Here is a 26,580-nt window from a genome sequence, read left to right on the forward strand (position 1 = left end):
ATTCGGTTAACAGCCCAAACCTAACCTCATCGGAACTTGAGTATGTTCAATTTGACATCAGCTTGTGGCATAATCATGAAATGTGAGCGTGTCCAAATTAATGCAATGTAATATAAACATCGCTTTAGACTCATTGTTATCATGACCGTAGGTTCAAAATTCAAGTATATCATAAATCAACAGGCAATTTAAAAAGTTTCTTTATAAGATAGATTCTTATCTTTACTCCTCTTTTGGAAAAATCCTAAAATATCCAGTTAATTTCACTACTATGAAGGCAGTGCTAGTATGATGCATGTCCACTAGATGGAAGTGTAGGCTTTAGTAAGACCTCACTGTATAACTACGGAGGATTTCTACCCATGCAAAACTATTTCTGCGGATGCAAATCTTTTTCTGCGGATGCAAAGCTTTTTCTGCGATTGCAAAGCTCCTGTTCGGACATAGTTTTTCCCGAACTGAGGTTCCCCAGACCCAAGTTCCTGACCAATTGTTTTTTTGAGGGCGGGGCTAAGTGGGGCTGGCAGCCAAGCCAGTAAAACTGTGCATTTGATGTTGGAAAATTAATGTATTGATAACCAGTGTTGTGCATGAACGCGTTCATTTTTATGAGAACGATGAACTGAACGAAACTTAATGACAAATAAAGAATTGAACGGTGAACACGTTCATATTATCTGAGGTCTAGCTAAAACCATTGATGGGCAGTAGCTTTGCTACTTGTAGCGACGCTACTAGCTTGACTACATTTGTCAGTGGCTTGGCTGTAACAACGCTATTTACAAAACCAATACATTTTTCAGTAGCTAAGCTCTTTTATTGATCAAGTAGCGCAGTAGCGTCCTCGAAAGCTAATTTCTCCTGAGGCTTGTTCCATAAAGCGAGTTTACCAAATAAGCCAGACTTAAGTCAGTTAGTCAGACTCATTTCTAGTTCATTCGGTTCCATAAAGCTAGCTCAACGTAGTTCGAACTCGGTTACTATGGTAACTTAGGCTGCGAAACTAGTCTGGTAAGGGTCAGACTAACTGTCAGGCTTAGCGTGACTTGGTGCTTAACCAGACGTTCCAGTAACACTGAACCAACGGGAAAACGATAATTTACCACGTATATTCTCATTTTCTTATTCTCATCAGTTCAATCTGTTCAACGTTGGTAGAAAATCAATTTAAATAGCCTACATAGGCTACAACATTTAGCATAATGCATAAAACAATGATGAACAATGCTTTGATAGGCTACACACCATAGCCGTTAATGTATCGATGTTAGTTTGTGATTTCAAATGTTTATGCATCAGGCATAGGCCTATATCTCAATCTAAATGATCAGAGTATAATTATCATAGCAATATAATTGTTAACAGTAGCCTACAATTGCAAAACAAACCTTAATCCGCCCTCCATTTCCCCGACACAAAAACAATGTTAAAAAGTTAGGCTACAGGATGTATTGATTAATAGTAGGCTATTTATTTTTTATTTATATATTAACTATGTCAAAAAAGCCAATTTAGATGAGTTTAGAGGGTATTTTTTAATCAACGAAGTAGGTCTAAAAAGGTCCTCGACCTACGTTGCCTATCGTTCACGACGTCAATCATGGCGTTTCATTTTTTTTTGACTGAAGCGGTGGATGAGGGAGCTGTCATTGTACACGATTTAAAGGTAACGTTCTTTCTGGAAGAAGTCACGTGGTCGTGTGCATTGCTTTTGCCGTGGTGGACTGTATGATCCATGTTTTACCTCTCGGTCTGCTTAAGAATAGGGTGCACGCGCAATTAGCTTGACTACTTAAATCTGACTTGAATTAGTACGACTGCGTGCGCTGAAATTGGCCGCTTGACTAATTAAACTTATTCAAGTCTGGTTTAGGACTTTAAGCTTATGTAATGTGTTTTTGAGTTAATGTAATGTCGTTTTCCATTTGGGGGAGCGTGTTTTTGTATTGGGGGGAGGTGTACAAGTCATCCAATTTGGGGGCAGTTGAATCATATTCGGGGGGAGTGTTTTCATTTGGGGGATGTACTCATATTAGGGGATGTGTTTTGCACTTCAGGGCCACCGCACCAGAGCCATAGACCAAACAAGTATAGGTTTGACATTTAGGCTATTTAGCCTGGTTATCTGTTTCAGATTCACATTGTTTACGTTAAGATTTCGTTACTGCCCAGATAGCACACATATACGTATACAATATACGTCGGCCAGACGTCGTATGGACATCGTTTGCACGTTGGCAAGACGTCGCCGAGACGTCGGCAATTCATCGAAACGGACCTCCAGACGATAGGTGAGTTCGACATGACCCGACTTCATGCGGCGCTGCAGCCGGCTGCAGGCGGCTGACTTGAAACAGTGAATTCTGGTTAGACTTTTTGTCCGACTTGAGATGGCGCCGAGGATACGTCACTGTGACGTCGCCATCAAAGTATCGTGAGATCGATTCGAGAACTGCCGGCTGTGTAGCCGAGCGCATTTTCTCAAGAGCAACTGCACGGGTTCAAGTGACGACACAACTATTTCATGATTGGCCAGACTCACACATGACAACTTTGATGCGTGTTTTGTAAAATTCGGACACCTTCAGTTTCGCCAATGCTCAAATCCGGACCAAACAGTTGAATCGAATTAAACATTTATGGAAGAAAGGGTTTTACTCCGCCTCTTCACTAATAAAGACTATGTTTAATAGTTTAATAATTATAAATAGAGTAAAGTAAGCAAACCGCACTTAATCGGCCGTGACTGACGTCAACACAGCAAACCACGAGAAGCTGAAATGTCTGACTTCACAGAGCCGTTTTCAACTCCTCCCCAACTGCAAGCGGCCACTCTCGCCGGTCGTTTCATGCAGCCGCAGTCCATGTCGAACGCACCTGATGTCTGGACGATGAATCAAAACTGTACCAACCGGCCGTTTTACAGATTTTTCCTCTTAACTCTACATTTATTTATTTAGTTCAGATCTCTCAGACAGCAAATATTTCACTATTTATCTGAAATGTCACTTAGCAAATGAACATACAATGGGCTTTAGCAGTAGGTAGCTACTTGATTCAACCTGGATTTACTGTGTGTGGGTAATGAAGAGACACAATTCAAATTAACAATATTTTATTATCAGACTGGATGTTGATGTCATCAAGCTCTTAAAAGAACTCCAACACAGAAAAGAGAGATCAACGGAACAGAGAAACATAAATATATATACAGCTTTGCCTTCAGTTCTGCGTCTTCCATTGGTCTCCGCCGCCCTCTGACTGTCTTGACTGCCAGAGATGGGTATGGCTGCAGCCTGCAGCCTCCCGTCTCATGCCCTCCCTTCTCATGCCCAAGCTGTCCACCGGTAAATTAAGAGGGTCAAAAATGCTAAATCGCAAATTATTTTACAGATGGAGTTAAAGGTTAGTTCGTGAGCACGTTAGTTGAAATAAATTGAAAAACTTTATCAATAGGCCTATATTATTTGCTGATTTCTGGATGTTATTGTTCTGTCCCTGATGTTAACGTATATTTGATGAAACCTGAGATAACCTTCATTTAAAACTGCATCAGCGTTTTATGTTGACATTTGTTAGCGAATATTAGCTAACGTTACCTAGAGCAATTTATGGTTGTAGACTTTGATGGTTTCTTTTTGTGATTTTCCTTAAGGTATACATCAGTCTTAAAAAAAAAAAACGCAGGTGACAAAATGCATGGTGTGCTGTACCGACCATCATTGTCCCCCAACCGTTGTGGTTGTCCATCCATCCATCATCTACTGCTTGTCCGGGGATCGGGTCGCGGGGGCAGCGACCTAAGCAGGGAGGCCCAGACTTCCCTCTCCCCGGCCACTTCCACCAGCTCTTCCTGGGGGACCCCGAGGCGTTCCCAGGCCAGCCGAGAGACATAGTCCCTCCAGCGTGTCCTGGGTCTTCCCCGGGGCCTCTTCCCAGTGGGACGTGCCCGGAACACCTCACCAGGGAGGCGTCCAGGAGGCATCCTAATCAGATGCCCGAGCCACTTCAGCTGGCTCCTCTCGACGCGGAGGAGCAGCGGTTCTACTCTGAGCCCCTCCCGGATGACCGAGCTTCTCACCCTATCTCTAAGGGAGAGCCCGGACACCCTGCGGAGAAAGCTCATTTCGGCCGCTTGTATTCGCGATCTCGTTCTCTCGGTCACTACCCATAGTTCGTGACCATAGGTGAGGGTAGGAACGTAGATCGACTGGTAAATAGAGAGCTTCGCCTTTCGACTCAGCTCTTTCTTCACCACGACGGACCGATGCAGAGCCCGCACCACTGCGGGCGCCGCACCGATCCGCCTGTCGACCTCGCGCTCCATTCTTCCCTCACTCGTGAACAAGACCCCGAGATACTTGAACTCCTCCACTTGGTTCAGGATCTCCTCCCCGACCCGGAGATGGCACTCCACCCTTTTCCGGTCGATAACCATGGCCTCAGATTTGGAGGCTTCTTTGTTCTGACTTTAGCCATTTATTCCACGAGTTTTTAACTCAACACTGTAGTCTTGATCAATTAAATTCTCACTCCCTTCCCTAACAGAACAAAACGACAGACTGAAATCTCCAGCACAAAAGATGCTGGTATTGCTGTTGCTATTTTGTGACCCAATTGGGTTTTTACTTTTGATTGTTTTGAAGATGATCACTTGGTTGTGTCTGGACAAATTGACCAGACACAACAATGCGTGTGTGACGTGAAAAATCAACACATTTCCTGGATCCCCATTTCACATGAGAAAATTCAACTTTTTCTAAACCATAGGTCAGATTTTCAAAATGTAAAGGGCTAAATCAAATACAATGAGTTAATTTCTCACTTAATAAACCTCTTCAAACTACCATATTATTACTATTTCTGGTAGCTAGATGGTACACAAATGAAAAATTGGTCTATCTGGAATATTAGCAGAAAAATGCAATATTCCGCTGCAAATTGATGTAGGTTAGGGTTTTCAGAATTGTAAAAAACATTCAAAATTTGTGTTATATACACCTAAATACATTAGTTGAACACCCCTCTTCATAAAAAAAAAACACAAAAAAAACAGAGAATGGCCCACCCTAATGTAACAGCTGTAGCTACACTCCGTCACTGGGCTCAAACGCACAACCTCCGACTTGCCAAGCGTGACCATTACCAACTACGCCACAGAAAAGCTAGCGCTTCCTTGACACGGGTGGCCTATAAAATAGCTGAGGAGCGGGTTTCACGGTTCTATCTCCGTTACATCTGCAGCCGCAGGTAGTCCACTATCAATTCCTTGGTTGTTGCTACATTAAGCAGCAGGCTGTTATCCTGACGCCGATAATGGTGGTGTCATCAGCCAACTTGATGATGGTGTTGGAGCTGTGAGTGGCTGCACAATCATAGGTGAAAAGGGAGTACAACAGTGGGCTTAACACAAAACTCTTTGGGGCATCAGTGCTGAGTGTTAAACTGGTTGAGGTGATGTTACTTAAGCAATAAGCAGAGCCATAGAAAAAGAGAGTTGCGACACGCTTTGATCTCGCCGACACGTGATCACGTGGTTCATGTAGCTCGCTGTAGTTCCAAAAAGCCCCACTGTTGTCAACTTTTTTGAATGGTTTTCAATGGAGCTGGCCAACGGAAGTCGCTTTCTCAGGCAAATTACGAATGAAACAGGCTCGCATGAAGAAATCCGATATTCTGGCTATCTTCAACTGACTCGTATCTACATAACGCAGTCCTCTCTGACGTTTTTGGTGTAAAATGGAGTGAACTAAAACATCGTGAAAACTCACTGCCAGTGAAACGCAGGAAAAAAGCTAGAGCTTTTTTGTGACGTGATTCCGGTAGCTCGCTGTTGTTAAAAAAAACCCCACTGCTGTCAACCTGTTTGAATGGTTTTCGGTGGGACAGACAGCAGCACCATCTCATTTCACGGATATTTTCGGTATATTAACACAATGTCAATTGGTTACTGGTGTGTTGTATCATGTATGTCTGCTACTTTATTAACATGTATGTATAACATTAATTTATAATACATAACGCAATATTGTGAAGCAGAGCTAGAAATGGCTATGCTAGCTACCATACTTTACGAACTGTACATACCAAACAGTAGCCTAATGAGGACTAAATTGTTCCACTTAAGGTTTAACATTCGACTGTTGAAGTAACTGGTATTTTTTAAATTCATCATTCCACTTACAATTTACCACATTAACAACACTTATATCTGTAGTACTTGATGCAAGTTGAATCAAACCATGATCACCAGCAACTGTTCAATAGATAAAAATAGAACAGAATATACAAGGCAACCAACTGCAATTCAATAAAACATGTTATTGTTTACTGTACAAAATGTCCAGTGTTCTTCCACTCCGTTTGTTTGTAGTGATCCAGTGATCTAAATGTCTGCTGTTCACAAACCTCAGCGTAGGCACACACACAATTATTATAGTGGTTGAAATGCAGTATAAAATGTCCAATGATTGATGAATGACCTTGATGCTGTTTCGATAATAATCATTAAAGTTATCGTCTCCATGCAGTTATACTTTCTTTTTACTCTCATCATCCACACTAGTGCTGATGATCTTATCACAAGGTCATTTATTCTTTTGATTGATGCAGTCGTAGATGCATCTATTTGAGCTAACTAGCTAGTGAGTGGACTTGAAATTCCTGCCGAGCGTTGAGAGCTAACTGGACGATAGGGGACCCCTTAATCTGCAATTCATTGTTGCTATCTCTAATCAGATGTACTAACGAGGCTAATAAGAGAAGACTTACTTTCTACGCCAACGAACACCAATAACTAGAACTAATTTGACAGAATATAAACCAACGGACTTCTGGTTATGATACACGTGCTCTCTAGCTATAGCTACAATAAAAGTGTTGCTTAGCTCTACATTAGATACTAGCCCTAGTCTAGCTCTAACTGCAATTAGAATCTAACAAGTCATAATCTTACGATAAATTGTATCCAAAGCTGGCTATATGAAATACTACTAATAACAATTGATATGTGTTGGTTGAAATATATAAAAAATGCAGGATTTTCATAAATTTACCAGCTAACTTGCTTCGGATCCTTTAATCTGCCATTCATTGTTGCTAGCTCTACTAACGAGGCTAATATGAGAAGACTAACTTTGTATGCCAATGAACACCAACTAGAACTAATTTCACAGACTATAACCAAACCAACGGACTTCTGGTTATGATACACGTGCTCTCTATCTATAGCTTCAGTAAAAGTGTTGCTTAGCTCTACGTTAGATAGCTAGCTAGCTACTAGAATTACAGTTTAGCTCTAACTGCATTTAGAATCTAACACGCTATAATCTTACGATAAATTTGATCTAAAGCTGGTTATATGAAATACTACTAATAACAATGGATATGTGGTGGTTGAAATATAAAAAAATGCAGGATTTTCATCAATTTACCAGCAAACTTGCTTCCGAGACACTGAAAATGAATGGGGTTCAACGGTGGAAAATACAATGTTTGGAACTATTTACTTCCGCATTCCTCAATAACAATGGGAGTCTATGGAAGTGTCGCAACTCTCTTTTTCTATGGCTCTGGCAATAAGGTACTCGAGGCAGTACTTTATCGCCAATAAAGTACGTCTTCAAGGGTGTTGTTAGGCCCGACGCGCAGCGGAGGGCCGGCAAACCCTGGAACACGTACTTTATTGGCGATAAAGTACTGCCTCGAGTACCTTATTGCTTTTATAATACGGTTGGCAGCGAAATTATGAATAGTAAATAAATAGTAAGCTGCCTTTCAGCACAAAATAATTATAGACAACAAACATTGTGTATCGCATTTCAGTAGCCGAGAGAAAATAGTCACTGTAAACGGTGGCTGTTGCTATGCAACGGACAAACAGCATTGTGCACTGCACATTTGTTAGCCTAGCTAGATCTCGCACCATCTCATTCATTCAATGCTCATTTTATAAAAGCTACCTTTAAAAAAACAACGAATTTAAATAAAATAATATTTAATTTAAACACTAGGCCTAAACCTTCTAAATCAATCATAAATGTTTCGTAGGCACGGTATATGGTAGCTAGCTAGCCTACTAACCTACATATGCTGTAAACAAGTTACGAGTGACTTGGGACTCGATAGACGAACATTAGGCTGTTGTTAAGGTTAGCTTATGTTGATTTGGATATCTCCATTAATTGTGCATCCGTGGAAAACGTTGTTTTAAGAAGCTGTCGGAGAAATTAAGAATGTGATGTTTTATACTGAATAATACAGATGCTTAGTAGTTTGTCAGCAGATAACAGAGCCCCCCAAACTAGACTCTAGGCTGTCTTATCACCCTGGGGGAAGGGTGAGCATTTGTTCAGACTAGAACAGCGGTCCCCAACCTTTTTTGCGCCACGGACCGGTTTAATGTTGCAATATTTTCACGGACCGGCCTTTAAGGCGTGGCGCATAAATACATAAAATAAAATGATACGACCGGCATACAAACGGTGGCATTTTCTAAATACAATAATAAACGTGAATCCACTGTGTACTCTTATGCAACTTTATTAGCAGCGGCCTCGTAACATCGTGCCAATAACATAACATCCCAGCTAACAAAATGACGTCCCCGGGACGTCCCCTGAACGTCCCCGAATGTTATCAGGACGTCGCAAAGGGACGTCCCCAGGACGTTTTTTTGTAGGGTCCCCTGAAAGTCCCGGGGACGTCGCAGACAAACGTCCCCGGGACGTCCATGTAACGTCCTCATAACATTTAGGGGACGTTCAGGGGACGTTTGTCTGCGACGTTATTGGGACGTTCCCTTGCGACGTCCTGATAACTTTCGCATACCAAATGCAGAATCCATTTTTCAACCTTAATTTATAGTCACAGTTATGCATTTAATGGATATTTTTGTATACAAAGTATAAAATGCATATTACCTAGTAAAATGTAGCCTATAGTGAAAAACTAAACTGAATGTGTACACTTAAACTCAACAATGTAATTTAACCTCTTTATTTAAAATAAATCTACTTAAAGTAACAGGCTGCTGCTAAATATTGTATATTGTAACTTATTATGTTTATGGTTATAGAAGAAAAAACACGATTCAAAGTATAAACAAACTTTATTTAAATGTATTTTCAAGGCCTGAATTAATTCTTATATTTTGATTGTCAATCCCTCGTTCTTCCCCTCCCTCTCCCTCTCCCCCGCTTCCCCCTCCCTCTCCCCCTATTCTTCCCCCTCATCCTCCTCCTATTCCTCCACTTCATCGTCCCCCTCCTGCTCCTCCCCCTCCTCCTCTTCTTCCTCCGCGTCCTCCACAAGTTCGTCCGGAATCAACACCTGCAAAAATTAGCTACAGTTAGACAACAGAGCAATTACCTGCTTTTACCTAGTGAGAATTATAATGTAATGCATTAATATGTTAACATAAATGTTTTCTTATTGACTCTTATAGCCTATTTAAATTGTTTAAATAACCCAATTCGCAATAACAGGTTTCCATATTCTGCTTAATCGACATCAATCAACTGTTGCATTAACATTAACACAATCGAAACAATATCGGTCGCATGGCAATAGCAAAATGCATTACAATGTTGCTATATATTTGCACCAATCCACCCCCTTCAGTTGACTGATCCATACGTATGTATGAATAAGAATATATAATTTGTGTATATACCTGGTTTGTTGATCTGCGGTGGGGAGCATGTTTCAGAGTAACCGCAATGGCCTCCTCCACCCTCTGGCAGTCCACACTGGGAAACGAACGGCTGCAGGCACCTAAACAAAAATATTAATATGACTGAACTAGTAATGGTGGTAGTAAAGTGTTGGGCAATGTCCATTACTGCCCAAGGAGTTTATTTTCATTGTGGTTTGTTTGTTTGTCTGTATTTGTCAGCAGAGTTATGAAAAAACTATTATACAGTGTATTATATGAGCATTGTACCCTACAGTGAATGTTTAGTATGCGTGAGTGTGTGAGATTTAACTTACGTATCACCACATCATAAACCAATAAATGGTTGAAGGGTCTCTTCCCCTTTCTCCCCTTCAAACTAAAACCCTTCCACAAGTCATTAGTCCCTATTTTTTTAAGGATTCTCCTTACACCGTCTCCAATATTGTTGCCTCCAAGAAGGCTCAGGTATCGAATCTGAAGAAATAAAATAACAAAAAATCACCTCACAACCATTTCATTTCAAACAACACATTTGACACATTTAACAAGTTGTATATATTAATGTTCTGTTAAAGAATGTGTCACATCAATATAAAGAGAAAAATAAACTTCATTTGTAGGTCTAGTTGTCTCTTGGTCTAATTGTAACAGTTTACTGCCATTAAGAAGAGATGGTTTATTCCAAGGCATACCATTTGCTTTTTAAATGAGCGGTCTTTCACTTTTTGACAGAGGTCCTCCAAGTCTCTGACATTTTTGCATGGACACTCCAATATTTCATTTTCTGCTGCATTAGAAGGGCTCATTGGCCGGGACTCCACAGCCTCCATCACACGGCCAATGGAATTCCTGAACTCCTCCTGCATCCTTTCTATTTTAATCATGATTCTCCTCTCAACACCCTCCAGGAAACCGAAAATCTCTGTTGAAACAAGCATAATAATTAACATTACAATCAAGATTCACAAAATGCTTCCTTAGTCGTTGTAATAATCAATGGGAAGGGTTGATTATTTTAGAGATACCTTTACGAAGCTGGTTCATTGGAGCTGGTTCATCTTGATGGCTCCCTAAAACCAAATTGATTCAATAACCAAGTCATTGAAAATGTAAATGCAGGACTAAACTGTGATCAGGTACAAATAGGTTTATATAGTGAGAAAAGTAGTTATGTGTCTTTATTAATGGATGAAGTACCTTGAAAGGCCTCAGCAGATCTGGAGGTATGTGAGGATTCACATGGAGTAACTGCAGAGCAAATGCAAAGAACATTAAGTGGAAGTGTATTTTTCTGATAACGAATAATTAAATTGGAGTACAACCTAACATATTTCACAATTATTAATAATAAACATGATTTGCAGATATTTATTTTATAACAGTTGCAGATGTAAGGTAGTGACCTTAAGAAGGCCACTAGGTGGCAGTCTTTGTACCTTACGAGCCACCGTAATTTGCATTTAATGTGGGGTAGGTCGCCACGCTTTTTTAAAACGTTTGTACTGCGTTAAGGTAAGCAGTTTAATCAGTGGCGTATACTATAAAAGTGTAAATATGTGCATTGATAGCCACTCATTCAGCTCATTGGTTCACATATTGCTTATTTAAGTCTAGTGTTTGAGTTACAGTTTGTAGGGTCAAGTACTGCAAATGCGTTTTTATTTACCGTTGGACTAACATTAGCTGAGTGACGAATCAGTAAGATGAGTCGATGGTTTATTTAATAATGAAATTTTATTTGGTAAATCTTTTTGTAATAATCAGTGTCCCAGCTGGTGGGTTAGTTCATTTAAGTCTTGTGATGTAGGCTAGGTAGCCTAGCTCTGAATAATTGCCAACAAACGAGTTTTACCAACTAACAAACTTTTACTATTACGCGAAAGGTCAATTGGGGATGGAGTTTATCTTGCTTTTAATTCATGCAAGGCGTGTGAAGAAGTCTTAAGGTGCATTTGGTTTGATTGAATTACAGCCATACCTTCCAATTCGTCATCTGCCCTGACAGGTGTGGTGGACTTAGGTGGAGACGTGACTGCAAAACAAGAAAAACAAACAGTTGGCAAACAATTTAACAACTTATTAGTTTTTCAACCATAGCTACTATTGCATATACTTACAAGCAGGCCCTCTTGGCAACACTCCAGGTTTAACCATTCTCTTTTTCTTTTTCGGAATGACTTCATCCTCATCTTCAGGAGACATGAATGAAACATACAACTATTAATAACATGAGTCTTACAACATATTCAACAGAGAACTCACATATATATATATATATATATATATATATATAAATGACACACAACTACCATCACTATCAGTCTCCTGGAATCTGGCAGGAACGTTGATCTTTCGAGCATTTCCCTCTGTTTCCACCTGAGAGGTGTCTTGCCCCTTTCTTGCCCTCTCCCTGGCCAAGCTGTAGCTGTCTGTTAATGGAAAGGTGTAACAATTAGAATCTAAATGTTAATTACAGATATGCTATCAGTCATAGGCGATTCTAGGTTTAAATGTTGTTATCATTAGAGCAAAACAAATCATGATAGAATACATAACTCACTGACATCATCTGAAATTCCAAAATAATGTTATTGTTCTCTTACATAAATTTGAACATGTAAATGTTTTCATCCTAAGTAGAGCGCAAATGCATGTGTGGTAAAATCGCCTATGCTATCAGTTATGTTATTAGAGCTATTGTCTCTATTTGTCATTATCGGGTGAAACACATTTTACCTGTTGTAGAAAAAACTCTGACTTCGTACTTCTTCCACTGTGCTTTATCTGGCAGAGCACAGCGTCTTGCCAGAACGCTTACATTATTCTGAGGCCAATAGCAATTCAGGACCTGTAAGATATTTGCAATTGTTGTGTATGCTTTTTTTGTATATGACACTGTCACTGAACAATTTTGAAAATATTATGCAACTTTCAATGAGTCTCCTTACCCCATTACTCCTCTCCAACCATAATGATGGTGCCACGTCTACTTCGTTTTCGTGTATAAAATGCACCACCGAAAACTGTAGACGATGAACCTGAATTAAAAAGACATTTTGATTGAGACTGTATCAGCTGCTTCCAGGTCTGTCAGTGATTGGGGCGATGCTGCTGCCAGGTCTGTCAGTGATGGAGTGAGGTGATGCTGCTGCCAGGTCTGTCAGTGATTGGGGCGATGCTGCGGCCAAGGTAGCCTCATGAAAAGGAGTGGAGAATTGTTAAGAAGACTCGTGAGCCATAATCCTCCTCAACCATGATTGCCCTTTGTTTAAGGCACTTCTCTGATATCAGTTTCATCCTTGAGTTTCTGATGTTTGTCCGACATGCTCCATAAAGGCGAGAGTCACAGGGACTCGAGATGTAGGGTTCCAGGTGGTCATACACCCTACAAAGGAACATTTGTGCGCCCTCGTCTTTCTCAGGGGTTGTTGACATCACCTCACAGCATGCTCTGTCATTTAGCATGTAAGCGTTGTTGGGATGTTTGATGCTTACTTTGTCTTCTTTTTCAGTGAGATCTCTCCTGAGTCTTCCACTCTCATTGAGTCTTTTTACAATTTGGACCAGAGGACTTCTTCCAGAGCGGACCAGTTTCTTCAGGTGGTGAAGATAATTTTCAAAAGGAAATGCACTGCAGTTGTCAAGGCAGCCAAATTCCTTGGCATCAGCAGCGAGGTGCAGCATGGAGTGGACGTTGTACACTAGGAAGCACTCCCCATACAGAAACCTTCCTTGCTGTACAAAAAATGAGAGAAGTTCATGTGCATATGAGCAGTGGGCTTGCACCAGGCTTGGAGAAATGAGCATGCACATTGCAACGCTGAAAGCCATGAAATGCTCAAACAGGTCATCTCGCAGAACTCCCCTCAGGACCAACTTGCCAGTGTAAAGAGCAAACTGACGGAACTCGGTGGCCTTCCAACGCTCAAGATGTTCCAAACCCCGTGGCTTTCTTGCAAAACTGTTTGGAATTGATGTCTTCAGTTGCTCAAGTCTCACACTCACCTCCTTAATCTGCCCTGAGGACATTCTGGTCTCAGTCTTTCCTTTTGTCCACAAAAGCAAAAGCTTCTTCATTACTCCAAGGCAACACTGGTGCATGTAGTCTACAGGAAAGGACGTGATCATGTCAATACAGAGGTTGGAGAAAGGTGATGTTTTTCCTTCCTGGTGATGTTCCAGTTGAGTTAACTCTCTGAAGGATTCGTCAGTCCTCAGTGTGAGATTTTCAACCTCTTGATAGGTCATCCGTCCATCCCAGAACCCCTTCTGTGTGCACCTGTCACAACCAAAGTACCCTGAGTACTGCTTGATACACTTGACAAGTGCCTTTGCAGGAGCATCACAGGTTATGCACCTTATCTGGACACGTATCATCTTGTCTCCCCACTCCAAGCCATTCTGCATCACGTCTTGCAGTTTGCTGACTACATCGCTGATGAAGTCGAGGGAGGTTGGTTTGGATGACACCAATGCCAGAGACAAGGGGAAAATAGATTTTGGTGACAAATTTATGCAGCAGAGAACAGGCCAAAGAGATTGGTTGGTGCTTTTAAAAAGAGGCAAGCCATCAACATTCAGGGAGATGTCTACACTGTCTAAGTCTTCAAGCACTGCTTGGGGATACTTTTTAAGATGTTCCAGAATCTGCTCTCTTCTAAAGGAAGAGGCAACTGCACTGTCGTCTTCACCATCACTAGAATCCTCTGATGTCTGGATCTTTTCCAATTCAGGGACAATGTTGGTATCGTCATGCAGCTGCTCTTTGATGGTACATCCTCCACTCCCAGGGCTATCATCACTGTACATCTCCTGATCATTTGGATTTGGCTCATTTGGTTCTCCATCGTGTGTATTCTTTTTCTGTGCTCTTGACACCCTTGCCCAGATACGATTGTATTCTCGTTTCTTATCAGCTGACGACGTCTGCTCAGTGGATACAGCCCTTAAATGGTGTGTCTGGAAAATGTTTTATATTGAGCCACATTATAAAACTTTTTTTATTTGATTGTTTTAACTTCACTGACTAAACTCCAAGAGTGATGGTACTAACTTCAAATAACATTAGTATTATCCTACCTTTTTTTTGTACATCCTGTCAAATCTTCCAGCACTGTATGCTTTATCTTCAGAAAGTACATCCACCCGGAAATACAGAAGTTGCAAAATGAAAAAAAAGCATAGATTGTTAACCTCTTGCCATTGAGAACTATAATGTATAATGATTTCAAGCAATTAATGTGTAATGATTTCAAGCAATTAACCATAGCAATAAGCCAATATTACCATGAGTAAAGTGACACATTATTTTCTATATTTATGTATTGCCTAGTGGTTTGCATACAGAAGATCCCATATTAAAATATTTAATTGTGCATGTTGGACTTATGTAGTGCAGTTTAAATAATAAAGTATTGGACAGCTTGTGGGTAATTATGATTACATTATTTTTTTGTCTAACTTAATTATCGTAGTTAAGTGGCTGTAGGTTATGTAGCCTAGCCTATGTTAAGTGTTTCAAAGTTTCATTAAACGATGATATTACAAAAAACAGGTTTATTATCTGCTGTGGCAATTCAGATGTGTATTTCTGCCATTATTTTCCGGACGCTCCGGACGTCACGTGACTTTAATGTTTTGCCGGCGTCATTTCGCCAGGAAAGTTTTGGCAAAAATGAACGGCGCCAGCACGGATTTAAACCAGTCCGAGGTCACTGCGAACTTTATTTCAAAAGACATAGGCAGCTGTAAAGCAACACTTGATCGATGTAACATTAGTGATCCATATAATTCTCCTGGAGTTATTTTTACGACCTTAACAAGTAAAACGGAAAGCTTCCCTGACCTTTAGTATCCAGATATTTACAACTAGCACTATCTAAGCTAATCAACTTTCCTTCATCTACTCTGGAGACTCTCCGAGAGTCTTTGAAAGCCTACAAAAGCTTGCAGGGATATATGGACGCAATCAGCTGGATTTCTGATGAATATTCAGCTTTGGAGTCTACCGGCTAAAAATTGCTTTATCGTCACTGGAAGGGTAAGTTAAAGTGTAGGCTAACGTTAATGCAGTCCGTGTTAACTTGTATATCTAAAGCGTTAGCTGTAATGTTCGCAAACGGTTAGCTACTAACGTAGGCTAATGTACATTATATCAGTGCACTTTTCATCACAAAAATGCCATTACATCTTTATTACAGGCAGCATTACAATAGGAGCAACTAGCTAACTCGTAACGACTAGCGCTCCACTCTGCTCTCCACTCGGCTCCACTCTCCATTTGTACGACGTAGCAACAGTAACTAAGAGATCGTGCGCGTCTGAGTCCGTAATGAGGACAACAATGACGTAAGAAGGCAATGGCAGCTGTCATTCTGATACTTTTCTCTCTAGGTTGTACAGTAGCTCTAGCTGTCAAAAAGTAGTTTCTGTAAAGCTAGACGAGAGCAGTAGCCTTCACCTGTCCAAAAGTAGCCAATTCAGCTGTATTTTCTGTATCCTTAAAGAGACGACAACACTAGTGTGTGGGCATTCCTATTTTGCTATCGATAATATTGTTACTGTATACAAATTAAGACGATACGACGTCTCAATTTAGCCGACTTCACAGTTTGAGCTAGTTTGGAGTACTGTACAGTACCAGTACTGGCCAGAAATTAATATACATTAATTTTCGATATTCCTAGCTATTTCACATTGGATAAACATACAAATAGCTATACATAGTACATACAGGTACAGTAGGGTTAAAGTTTGCATTAAAATATATTTACCTCAAATTCTGTCCTTCGGGTGTCTGTCCTTCCCACCTTCACAGAAGTACGCTAAATTACAGTCTAAACTAGCTAACTACACCAAACACTATTAAAAAACACAATAACAAAGAACTATACTATGAACACTAAAACTTAAGTTAGATATATTTACACGAATTGACTATTTATTTTATAAGGGAAGGATGCGGGATCAAAAAGTCTTGCTGTCTCTCTCAACGACGTCTTCACTCAACAGCAGGGTTCACGAGCGTTGACAGGGGACCCAACCAAGTAACCAGGCAGGTCCGCGAGAGATGTGCTGTAATAGGCTAGTATGGAAATTTTTTAGAGACGCAGCTGGTGCTTGGATAGGCTGGATCCAGCTTAGATGTTTTGTTTCAGTGATGGTACATCCCCAAAGTATTTATGACTATAATGTATTACTTCGCTCAAATGCAAGTTATTAGTACCATACATAAACAATTGATTTAATAAGTGTACAGTACAGTGTACAGTTTCCAGAGTGACAGTAGGCTATAGCTCGAGCAATTTCACATCACAGAATGACACACAAACGAAAATATCAGTTCGGAATTTAGATGGTTACGTTATGACCAACGAATGACGTTCTGGAACCCCCCGAAAGTTTTAAACATAATGTCATATCATAACCAACAAGGGACGTTCCTGGGACGTTCTTGGAACGTCCCGAATGTCCCACGATTTTTTTTTAACAATGTCGTATCATAACCAACCAGGGATGTTCCTGGAACGTCCCGAATGTCCCCCGAAAGTTTTTAACATAATGTCATATCATAACCAACCAGGGACGTTCCTAGGACGTCCCTGAAACGTCCCGAATGTCCCCGATTTTTTTTTTACATAACGTCGTATCATAACCAACCAGGGACGTTCCTGGAACGACCCGAATGTCCCCCGAAAGTTTTAAACATAATGTCATATCATAACCAACCAGGGACGTTCCTAGGACGTCCCTGAAACGTCCCGAATGTCCCCGATTTTTTTTTACATAACGTCGTATCATAACCAACCAGGGACGTTCCTGGAACGTCCCCTGAAAGTTTAAAAATACATGTCTAAATTGTGACCTTTTAGGAACTTTAATAACGTCCTAAGGACGTCCTGGGGACGTCCTAAGGATAACGTCACGGTATAACCTATAGGGGACCAAAGAGGAACGTCACCGAACGTCCCCAGGACGTCCCTTGTTAGCTGGGATGAATCCTCTCTGCCCTTATTATGTCCATGTCTCTGCGGCTCTGCCCCGCTCTGCCCCAAACACTCTCTGCTCGCTATGGTAACATTTAAACATGCCTTCAAAATAAGACGCAACACAAAAACAAATATTTAAAGTGCTTTTTTTAAAAAATAAAACTGAAATAATGTAATTATTTATTCTTTCTCTGCGGACCGGTACCAAATGACCCACGGACCGGTACCGGTCCGCGGCCCGGGGGTTGGGGACCGCTGGACTAGAAGATGTTGGGGGTTTGTTTGTTTTAAGGAGATGCTGTTTGACAAGGACTAAGATGGGGTGCAAGGTCTGGAGACCTTTTGTTGACACTTATGTGAAGGAGCTTTTACGACATCAAGAGATCCTGTTGTGTTTCAATCAGGGTTAATGTCGTAAACACGCACGCACACACGCCTGCGCCAGGTCTATGCAAGGAGCCAATGAAAAAGAGCAATGGAACATTCGCATGCCTTTGTCTTAACCAATGACTGTAAAGAGCGGTTCTGCTTAAATAGCTAGCTAGCACAACATGCTAGCGGACAAACTTTGTATTGCGATCAGACTTTGTCTCCTTGCTGGAAAGCATTAAACTATTGTACTTTCTTTGAATCCGACGACTCTGTGCATTACTTGAGAAATTATCCTAACAAATCGAGCCGGATCTCAATATCTTTTTCCGCTGTCCAGGGTCGGGACCGAATCCGTGCACGGCAGGGGTTTCTAAACTCCTGATAAAAAGACCTTGCAGCTAATTGCTGTTTCTCAAAGGCCGGTCCCACTGGAGGTTGGTAAAGAAGTGACGAGATTAAAAGAATAGCCTGAGGCACAGTCTCGTTGAATTTCAAGGTGAGAACAAGATTTGTGTTGTATTTGTACTAATATGTTTAAGGCCAAATTGATTAAAAAATTCCATAGTGTAGTCGTTAAAGGTGCACTCTGGTCCTTATCTGCTAAGATCTGGTTAAAGCCCAGTGCAGCAAGTAGGGCGTCATATTTACTGAGATCCGTGATCTGTGACGCATTGGGAGCAGAAAGATCGGTGAAGTAAATAGACAGTAGGTTTTGCTAAGAATATGGCGCCGGGAGATCCGGGAAACAGAATCAGTTACGGCCTGACCGACCAGAACTGAGATATTTGAAACATATCTGAGTTTGGTGGTAGTTAAATACCTAACCAAATGGAAAGATTATTGCTGATTTATGTGGGAATGCCATTGCAGTAAAACTGAAGGATGAAATACTCCGCTGTGAAGTTGTACACTAAAACTCTAAATGGATCCTGACCTGTAAATGTATATTGGTTGAATTTGACACATAACTGATTGTTATTGCTGATGAATTGGGAATTGTAATTTACACATGGTAAAGGCGTTTGACATGCCATTAGAGAGTGGAGTTCTGCATTAGTGCGTTTATTGTTGCTGAGATGTAATTGTTTTGATAGATCTGGGTCTGGTGGTAGACACGTGCCTTACAAACATGTGTTATTAAATCCTAGCCAAACGAACAGGTTGAGGCCTGGGCGACCAGGACTCAGATATATGTGTGAACAAAAGATAGGACTTTTCAGTGTACAATGCAGAATTTGAACTCTCGATTTTTAAGTTAAAGTTAAATTAGACGTGCAGTTCTATCACCTACATTTGCTTAATTCAGATCCAGTTGTGAGGTAGTGAAGACTAATCACAGAGTCATACTCGCTAAGATGTGGTGCCGGAGTCCGGTGTTACGTCCCAACTGGTTCCCAATTTAACTGGTTCCCCAGCTGTGCGTGCACCTATCAGTCTGCCTCTGTCACCAGATTCGTCACAAATTCACAAACATATTACTGGCGATTTTCAAGTCGGATCTCATATTTGCTGCGGCAAATATGAAAGTAGGCCTATAGGCTACGTGCGCACTACATTAGGCTACCATTCGCGACAAAATAAATGGAGACAAAATAAAACATTTGCAGACTCGCATGAAGTGGGATTCGATCGCACTAGAGTAAAACCATAAACGTACCACAGTCTGTTGACTAACACCACGAGCTATACCAGCTCACTAAATATAATTGAATCGTTAGGTATTTCTTAAATACATTGGCCTTCAGGTAACATTTTGAATTGGCTTCTTCTGATTCAACTGGTTCCCATAGACACTACCCGAATGTAGGCTTAGTATGCACGTATTTGGGGTTGTTTCGAGGCAATAGCCGTATTTTCCACGACATCCCAGCTGCTTCTGACACCACATATTACAAATTCATACTAAGAACGTCGCTGCTAACCCAGACGATACGATAAAAATACGCGTAACACAACATGGAAACATTCGTTTCCTATGCGATTTCGTGTAGCCTATTGCTGAGTGTTTCTTCGCTATATCTTTTGAAATCAATTCATTTCATAATTGTATATTCTGAACAAATGTACTGAGCACTACATTACAGCCATTCACGCCATAATAAATGGAAACTAAGAAAATAAAAGATTCGAGTGGTCTTCGATCCCACGAGCAAAAACACATACAAAGTGACAATCCTGTGCATTACACCGTAAGCTACTGGAGCACGTGAGTAATTCAGCAACTCAGTCACAACTTGATTAACTACGTTGGCCTTCAGGCAACAAGTTGTTTAGGTTCTTCTGAATCAACTAGTTACCGTAGACACTACCAGAATGTAGGCTACTCATCACGTATTTGGAGTTGTCTCAAGGCAATAGCCATATTAACCACAACCACCATTTGTTCAGAATATACAATTATGAAATGAATTGATTTCAAAAGATATAGCGAAGAAACACTCAGCAATAGGCTACACGAAATCGCATAGGAAACGAATGTTTCCATGTTGTGTTACGCGTATTTCTTTCGTATCGTCTGGGTTAGCAGCGACGTTCTTAGTATGAATTTGTAATATGTGGTGTCAGAAGCAGCTGGGATGTCGTGGAAAATACGGCTATTGCCTCGAAACAACCCCAAATACGTGCATACTAAGCCTACATTCGGGTAGTGTCTATGGGAACCAGTTGAATCAGAAGACGCCAATTCAAAATGTTACCTGAAGGCCAATGTAGTTAAGAAATACCTAACGATTCTCTCACATTTTGTGAGCTGATATAGCTCATGGTGTTAGTCAACGGACTTTGGTGCGTTTATGTTTTTACTCTAGTGCGATCGAATCCCACTTCATGCGAGTCTGCAAATGTTTTATTTTGTCTCCATTTATTTTGTCGCGAATGGTAGCCTAATGTAGTGCGCACGTAGCCTATAGGCCTACTTTCATATTTGCCGCAGCAAATATGAGATCCGACTTGAAAATCGCCAGTAATATGTTTGTGAATTTGTGACGAATCTGGTGACAGAGGCAGACTGATAGGTGCACGCACAGCTGGGGAACCAGTTAAATTGGGAACCAGTTGGGACGTAACACCGGGAAGAAGCGTTAGTAACCTATTTTACTAAGTTCTGTAGAATACCAGTGAAGCGGGTAGGCTGTCCACAGCCTGTGAGAAGGCTACAGGTAAAAGATATCTCCGTGCGCCCGTAAAAAAGATCCAGTCTGAAGGACTGAAGTGTATACAAGGGGAAATAATTCGCGATTGTTGTTAAGGCCCAATTTTTATGTTGTTATTAAAATAGTACTAAGAGTTGATAGAATTGTAAATATCGAGGTTCTATATAAATATAACCATGGTTAATTGTTTTAAAAGTTGTACATTGGAAGTGTGAAATGCTTAGAAATATGGAAACCAAAATTCGGGTTCAATGGTGAAATTGAAGTTTGAATTCCGTTTTTGGGGTTAAAGAGTGAGGAGAATGTGGTAATTTGTCTCAAATGAGTCTCAAAGAAGGCTGACATGATTCTAGGAAATTGCCAGTCCGCTGTCTGTTGAATAATGTCAGAAAAATTGCCAGAAAGACAGCGCTTGGATCGGAAAGATCAAGGCTGTGGTTTCGTGAGTGTCCAGAGAGACAGGAAAAATGGCAAAGGTATTTGTCATAGTTTACAGACAGAATCAACAGCGATGGCGGCGGGTACAGGCTAGTAAAGGAATTGCAGCTTGACATAAGAGATCAGAGATGAGTAACCGCATGACGCATGCGCAGAGAAATTGAGAGATTGAAAAAGACGCAAATTTAGAGAAATAGGCGAATTTGATATTAATTTGGTGATTTTTTAAAACATGTTACGTGATGAGTATTTTGAAATATTTGCTAACAAGGTTTTTGGTTGTTTGAGTACATTTTACACGAGTTTCAGAAATTCAGAGGAAAGGTGACTCCAGAGGGTAATTCTGCATAATTATGTGAGTATTAAGGCTGAAAGATGTGTCCGTTTGGATGAATTCGAAGTTTGGTGGTTAACAAATGCGTGATCAGCATTTGTTGTAATTCCTAGCCAAACAGGGAAGTTTTTGGAGCCTTTCCGACCAGAACTTGTATTTATAAGCGGCATATCTGTGTGAAGGTATTCAATAAGAATGCAGAAATTACACCCCTGGTTTAAAAATTGGTTCTAATACCTACAATCAGAAGAGTTATAGAGCAAAATTAAGTGAATAGAAGGTAAACGGGCAAAATAAATAGGGCAATGATCACTTGGAAAGATAAGAATTCTGAAGAACTTTTTGGTTCTACTAGAAGTAGTCCAAATTCCTGAAGAGGTGGATCAAAGTGTTAACCGATTTTATACAAAATGCTAACTAGAAAAGAGATATCTTCTGCTAAATTCTGTTCCAGGTGAAGCAGTAAACCAAAGCGTGGATGAGTCAAACCAGGAGATTGGGTATTGATTAAAGTTATTAAAAGAAAGAACTGGTCCAGCCCAGGTGGGGGGGACCATAACAGGTACTCCTCACCACACCCACTGCAGTCAAAATAGCAGAGAGGACGTCTTAGATGCATTTGTCACATTGTAAGAAAGTAAGGGACATTGATACAGGGACAGATTAGTTACTCACCACAGTCTTGAGGCACAAGTCTGACTACAAAGGGGAGTCATTCTCTTAAAGAAAGGCGCGTCTCAACCTCAGTGAAGAAACCAACGGCCAACAGAGACATAGGGTGTAGACTAAATAGGCTAAAAAGATAGGAGACAGTAAGCAGGGAAAGGTAGAAAAGATCACCCATTTCCTTGTCTGTAGTATTGTGACATCCATGGTACCATATTTAGCTTACTGTTGCTAATATTCATAATAGTCTTCCCTATACTATGGTTTGAAAAAGTGATTGCTCCTGTATGATGCTCCTAGTGGAAACAATAGGACAGATAAAGACAACACCCCTGAGACGAGCAGAACACACTAGTATTAAGAACTGGATTTACTGACAGAAAATTAGTGGTTGGAATGGATAATGTTTAAACTCGCAAAAAGGGAAGTCCAACTGTCTTGCATGCGCCAAGCTAGACCTCAACTAGGCACAGTGCTATTCCGGCTGATTCAACAGATTACACAGGGTATAATGTGTGCTTCAACATTATGACAATAGTTTTATGTTTACTGAACAATGAAATAGCATCTCATTACTGTTCGCCATGGTTAAAAGATGCAATGTTTTAACCTCAGTGACTATCTACAAGGAAAGATATTGATTATGAAGAATTTGTTTGCTCAACTAGAAGTTCATACTGATAACATTGATTTTATTTTTCTGGGAATGCTAAAACATGTGTGGCAGCGAAAGAGGCAGCCATACAAGTCTGTCTGTCTTGACATTAGAAAAGGTATAATGGGGATGAGACTGTCTTGAGAGATATGCAAGAATTGTCACCAAAATGAGGGGTTGTGTAAATCCATAGGAGGAACTTATGTTACTGAAGAATCTATTTTGTTATGCTATAATATTGAGCCATGAGATTCATCATGTCTCAACAGGAGGGAGTGATAACGAAAGAGTGTTCACAGCATATGGATTTGCAAACTATTCAAGAAAACTTTAAGAAAAAACTTTTGTAGCATACCCGATTTGAGTGAGAGCAAGATATGCATGAACTTTATTGAGCTAAAGAAATGTTGTAAAGATTCAGGAATGGGCCGATGACGAGTCAGTTGCTTTCAACTGACCTCTGTGAGAATGTAATTTTAATTACTGTGTAGTCTACTTCTTCTGAAATTCGCAGACAGGAGAAAGATGCTGTCTCAATCCAGTGAGAGGTTCCTGACCTAAGGATACTGGATTGTGGTGACGGATTTGACACGTTAAGTCCTGGAAAATGACCCAAGGTGAACGAGGTCATTCCTGTCTAGTTTCAGAGGTGATAAACAAGGAGATATCATGGTACACGTGAGTCAAGCGTGCATTTTGTTTGACGTCAAAATAAGGGAAACTCCGCGCTGTGCCTGTAGTACAGTGCGTTGAGGTTGCCGTTGTAACTAGACTACATCTTCTACGAGAAGATTACACAATCACCATGCACACAATCATGGCATCCGTTTCAACAAATTGGACTTTGAGAAACAAGGAAAAGTAAAGATTTAACTGTTTCATTGATAACAATGCAAATGTTAAATAGATTTAGAAGTGAAGTTTTAATCTTGAGATAAGTGAGAAACTTTTCTGTGGAATAAAATTTAGGTACAAACACTCCTATCATGATACGTTCTACCAGTTACGTAAATATGTTCCAGTTGATTTGTTATGTTCCAGGGCAGAAGTTTGAATGTTTTGAGAACAGTTATGGACTGTCGGAAGAGGTGATAACAATGCTGTTTCATTTATGTGACTTGATGAAGTATTACTTGGGAATTGCATTAAAGCTTCATGTTTAGTTTTTGAGAAACTTGGTTATACTACAGAAAATTGATATTAATTTGAGAAGAAACAGAAATTGATAACATATAATGAGATTTCAGGATTTGTGCCCAAGTGATGTCTTCTCATGCAAAGGTTGTAAAAGAGTTAGCAGCAGGCTGGAAAGAAATGTCTGTTGATCGTAAGTCCTGACTGCTCTGTAGGAGATCACCTTCGGGGGAGGGGGAGAAGCTTTTGCCACCTATAAAATGGAGATAAGGTTGACTGGGGGAGTACATTTGGAGACAAAATCTGGGGTGACTTAAGGGTTAAACAGGTTTTTGTTTGGGTAACTGAGGTTTATGACTCCCTGACCTGGAGAGAAATGCTTATCACCTAACCTGGAGAGGAAGAGCACAATCAGGGCCTGTCTTAGAAAAACCTGACTGACAGTGTACTGAATGTTTGATGGTTTTAGAGATGACCATATTGACAACAAGTAGGCATGCTCTTATATCCTGAAAATTTCTGTATTGATTTCTTTGTTGCAATCTTTGTTTCAATTTGATTTTGTGTGGTTAAGGAGATCTGAGATGAGGTCCAACTCATCAGATGTCAAATGACCATTCTGCTGCGTGATGACGGGTTTTACCCAATACCATGGGCTTCCCTCATGTCCAAGCATTCACACTACTAGACTATAATGCTGTATAGTCTTATTGAATATTACACATTTTTATTTTTATGAATTATTTTTGATTTTATTGATTTGTGCGTAGGTGTGGTTTTTGGAATAACACATTTTATCATCTGTATGTTTCAGTATAATCAGGAGGGAAATGTCGGAGAAATTAAGAATGTGATGTTTTATACTGAATAATACAGATGCTTAGTAGTTTGTCAGCAGATAACAGAGCCCCCCAAACTAGACTCTAGGCTGTCTTATCACCCTGGGGGAAGGATGAGCATTTGTTCAGACTAGAAGATGTTGGGGGTTTGTTTGTTTTAAGGAGATGCTGTTTGACAAGGACTAAGATGGGGTGCAACGTCTGGAGACCTTTTGTTGACACTTATGTGAAGGAGCTTTTACGACATCAAGAGATCCTGTTGTGTTTCAATCAGGGTTAATGTCGTAAACACGCACGCACACACGCCTGCGCCAGGTCTATGCAAGGAGCCAATGAAAAAGAGCAATGGAACATTCGCATGCCTTTGTCTTAACCAATGACTGTAAAGAGCGGTTCTGCTTAAATAGCTAGCTAGCACAACATGCTAGCGGACAAACTTTGTATTGCGATCAGACTTTGTCTCCTTGCTGGCAACCATTAAACTATTGTACTTTCTTTGAATCCGACGACTCTGTGCATTACTTTAGAAATTATCCTAACAGAAGCCAAGTCCAGGTCATGTAATTGCGTGGCTACGAAGCTCGAATTAAATAAGTGTAGTCTAGTTAGCAACTATAGACCTGAGCTTCCGTCCAACGTTTCAGTAGCTAGACCAGCTAGTTAGCACTGATAGCACGGGACAGTGCAATATTATTGCTCAAAAATTGACTGAATGTTGCTAGTATAGCTTGCTAACCAATAAATTGATGCATGCCAGTAGTTACTTGTAGACAGTCTTTTTCTTCAGCAACATTTAAGTTATTTTGAGTGCGCACTAATATGGAACGCTCCCGTTTTAAGGTAAATGTAATAAGGCATACCAGAGCATTCTCTGGGCGTACAGTACTTTATGCTCAAAAAAAGCACACCCCGTGACTCACTCTCAACCAATCAGAATGCTTGATTTAAACCACCCTTATTATAACTAGCCTTACTGCCTGTGGCCTGTCTGTCAGGAAGTTCAATATCCAGCTGCACTTGGAGGGACTGATGTTCAGGTTCTGTAGTTTCATGATGAGCCCGGACGGTACTATGGTGTTGAAAGCGGAGCTGAAGTCGATGAAGAGCATCTGCACGTATGTGTTGTTCAGATCCAGGTGAGAGAGAGCAGTGTTCAAGGCCAAAGCTACAGCATCATCTGTAGACCTGTTCGGCCTATATGCTAACTGGAGTGGGTCTAATGCAGGTAATTATATACATACATGCAACCCCCACATTTCCAAAACATTTACACTTGTCCCTGAACAATCATCCTCCAAAGCATTCAACAAACAGTATCTGCCTTGT

At 40.5% G+C, this 26,580-nt stretch overlaps 1 protein-coding gene across 3 annotated transcripts; it reads right to left on the reverse strand.

Annotated features, from left to right (window-relative positions):
- Positions 1–9,227: 9,227 nt before the first annotated feature.
- Positions 9,228–19,376, reverse strand: LOC146234319 (uncharacterized). Of its 3 annotated transcripts, XM_084689279.1 has the most exons (14): positions 16,450–19,376; positions 14,756–14,802; positions 13,172–14,635; positions 12,625–12,714; positions 12,413–12,524; positions 11,986–12,105; positions 11,794–11,865; positions 11,655–11,708; positions 10,874–10,924; positions 10,702–10,746; positions 10,369–10,598; positions 9,991–10,150; positions 9,674–9,774; positions 9,228–9,330 (listed from the first exon to the last, which is right to left on the reverse strand). In XM_084689279.1, the coding sequence occupies exons 2-14, from the start codon at positions 14,768–14,770 to the stop codon at positions 9,241–9,243; spliced, it is 2,604 nt and encodes an 867-aa protein (XP_084545405.1). In that variant the 5' UTR covers positions 14,771–14,802; positions 16,450–19,376; the 3' UTR covers positions 9,228–9,240. The 3 variants fall into 3 exon arrangements, with proteins under 3 accessions (XP_084545405.1, XP_084545407.1, XP_084545406.1); XM_084689281.1 differs by lacking the exon at positions 13,172–14,635 and having other exon boundaries at positions 16,450–19,331; XM_084689280.1 differs by lacking the exon at positions 16,450–19,376 and having other exon boundaries at positions 13,172–14,111; positions 14,756–14,904.
- Between the last annotated feature and the right edge of the window lie 7,204 nt (positions 19,377–26,580).

This window comes from Hypomesus nipponensis, chromosome 23 (genome assembly GCF_054491055.1).
Source record: "Hypomesus nipponensis isolate SF chromosome 23, ASM5449105v1, whole genome shotgun sequence".
Classification (NCBI taxonomy): Eukaryota; Metazoa; Chordata; class Actinopteri; order Osmeriformes; family Osmeridae; genus Hypomesus; species Hypomesus nipponensis.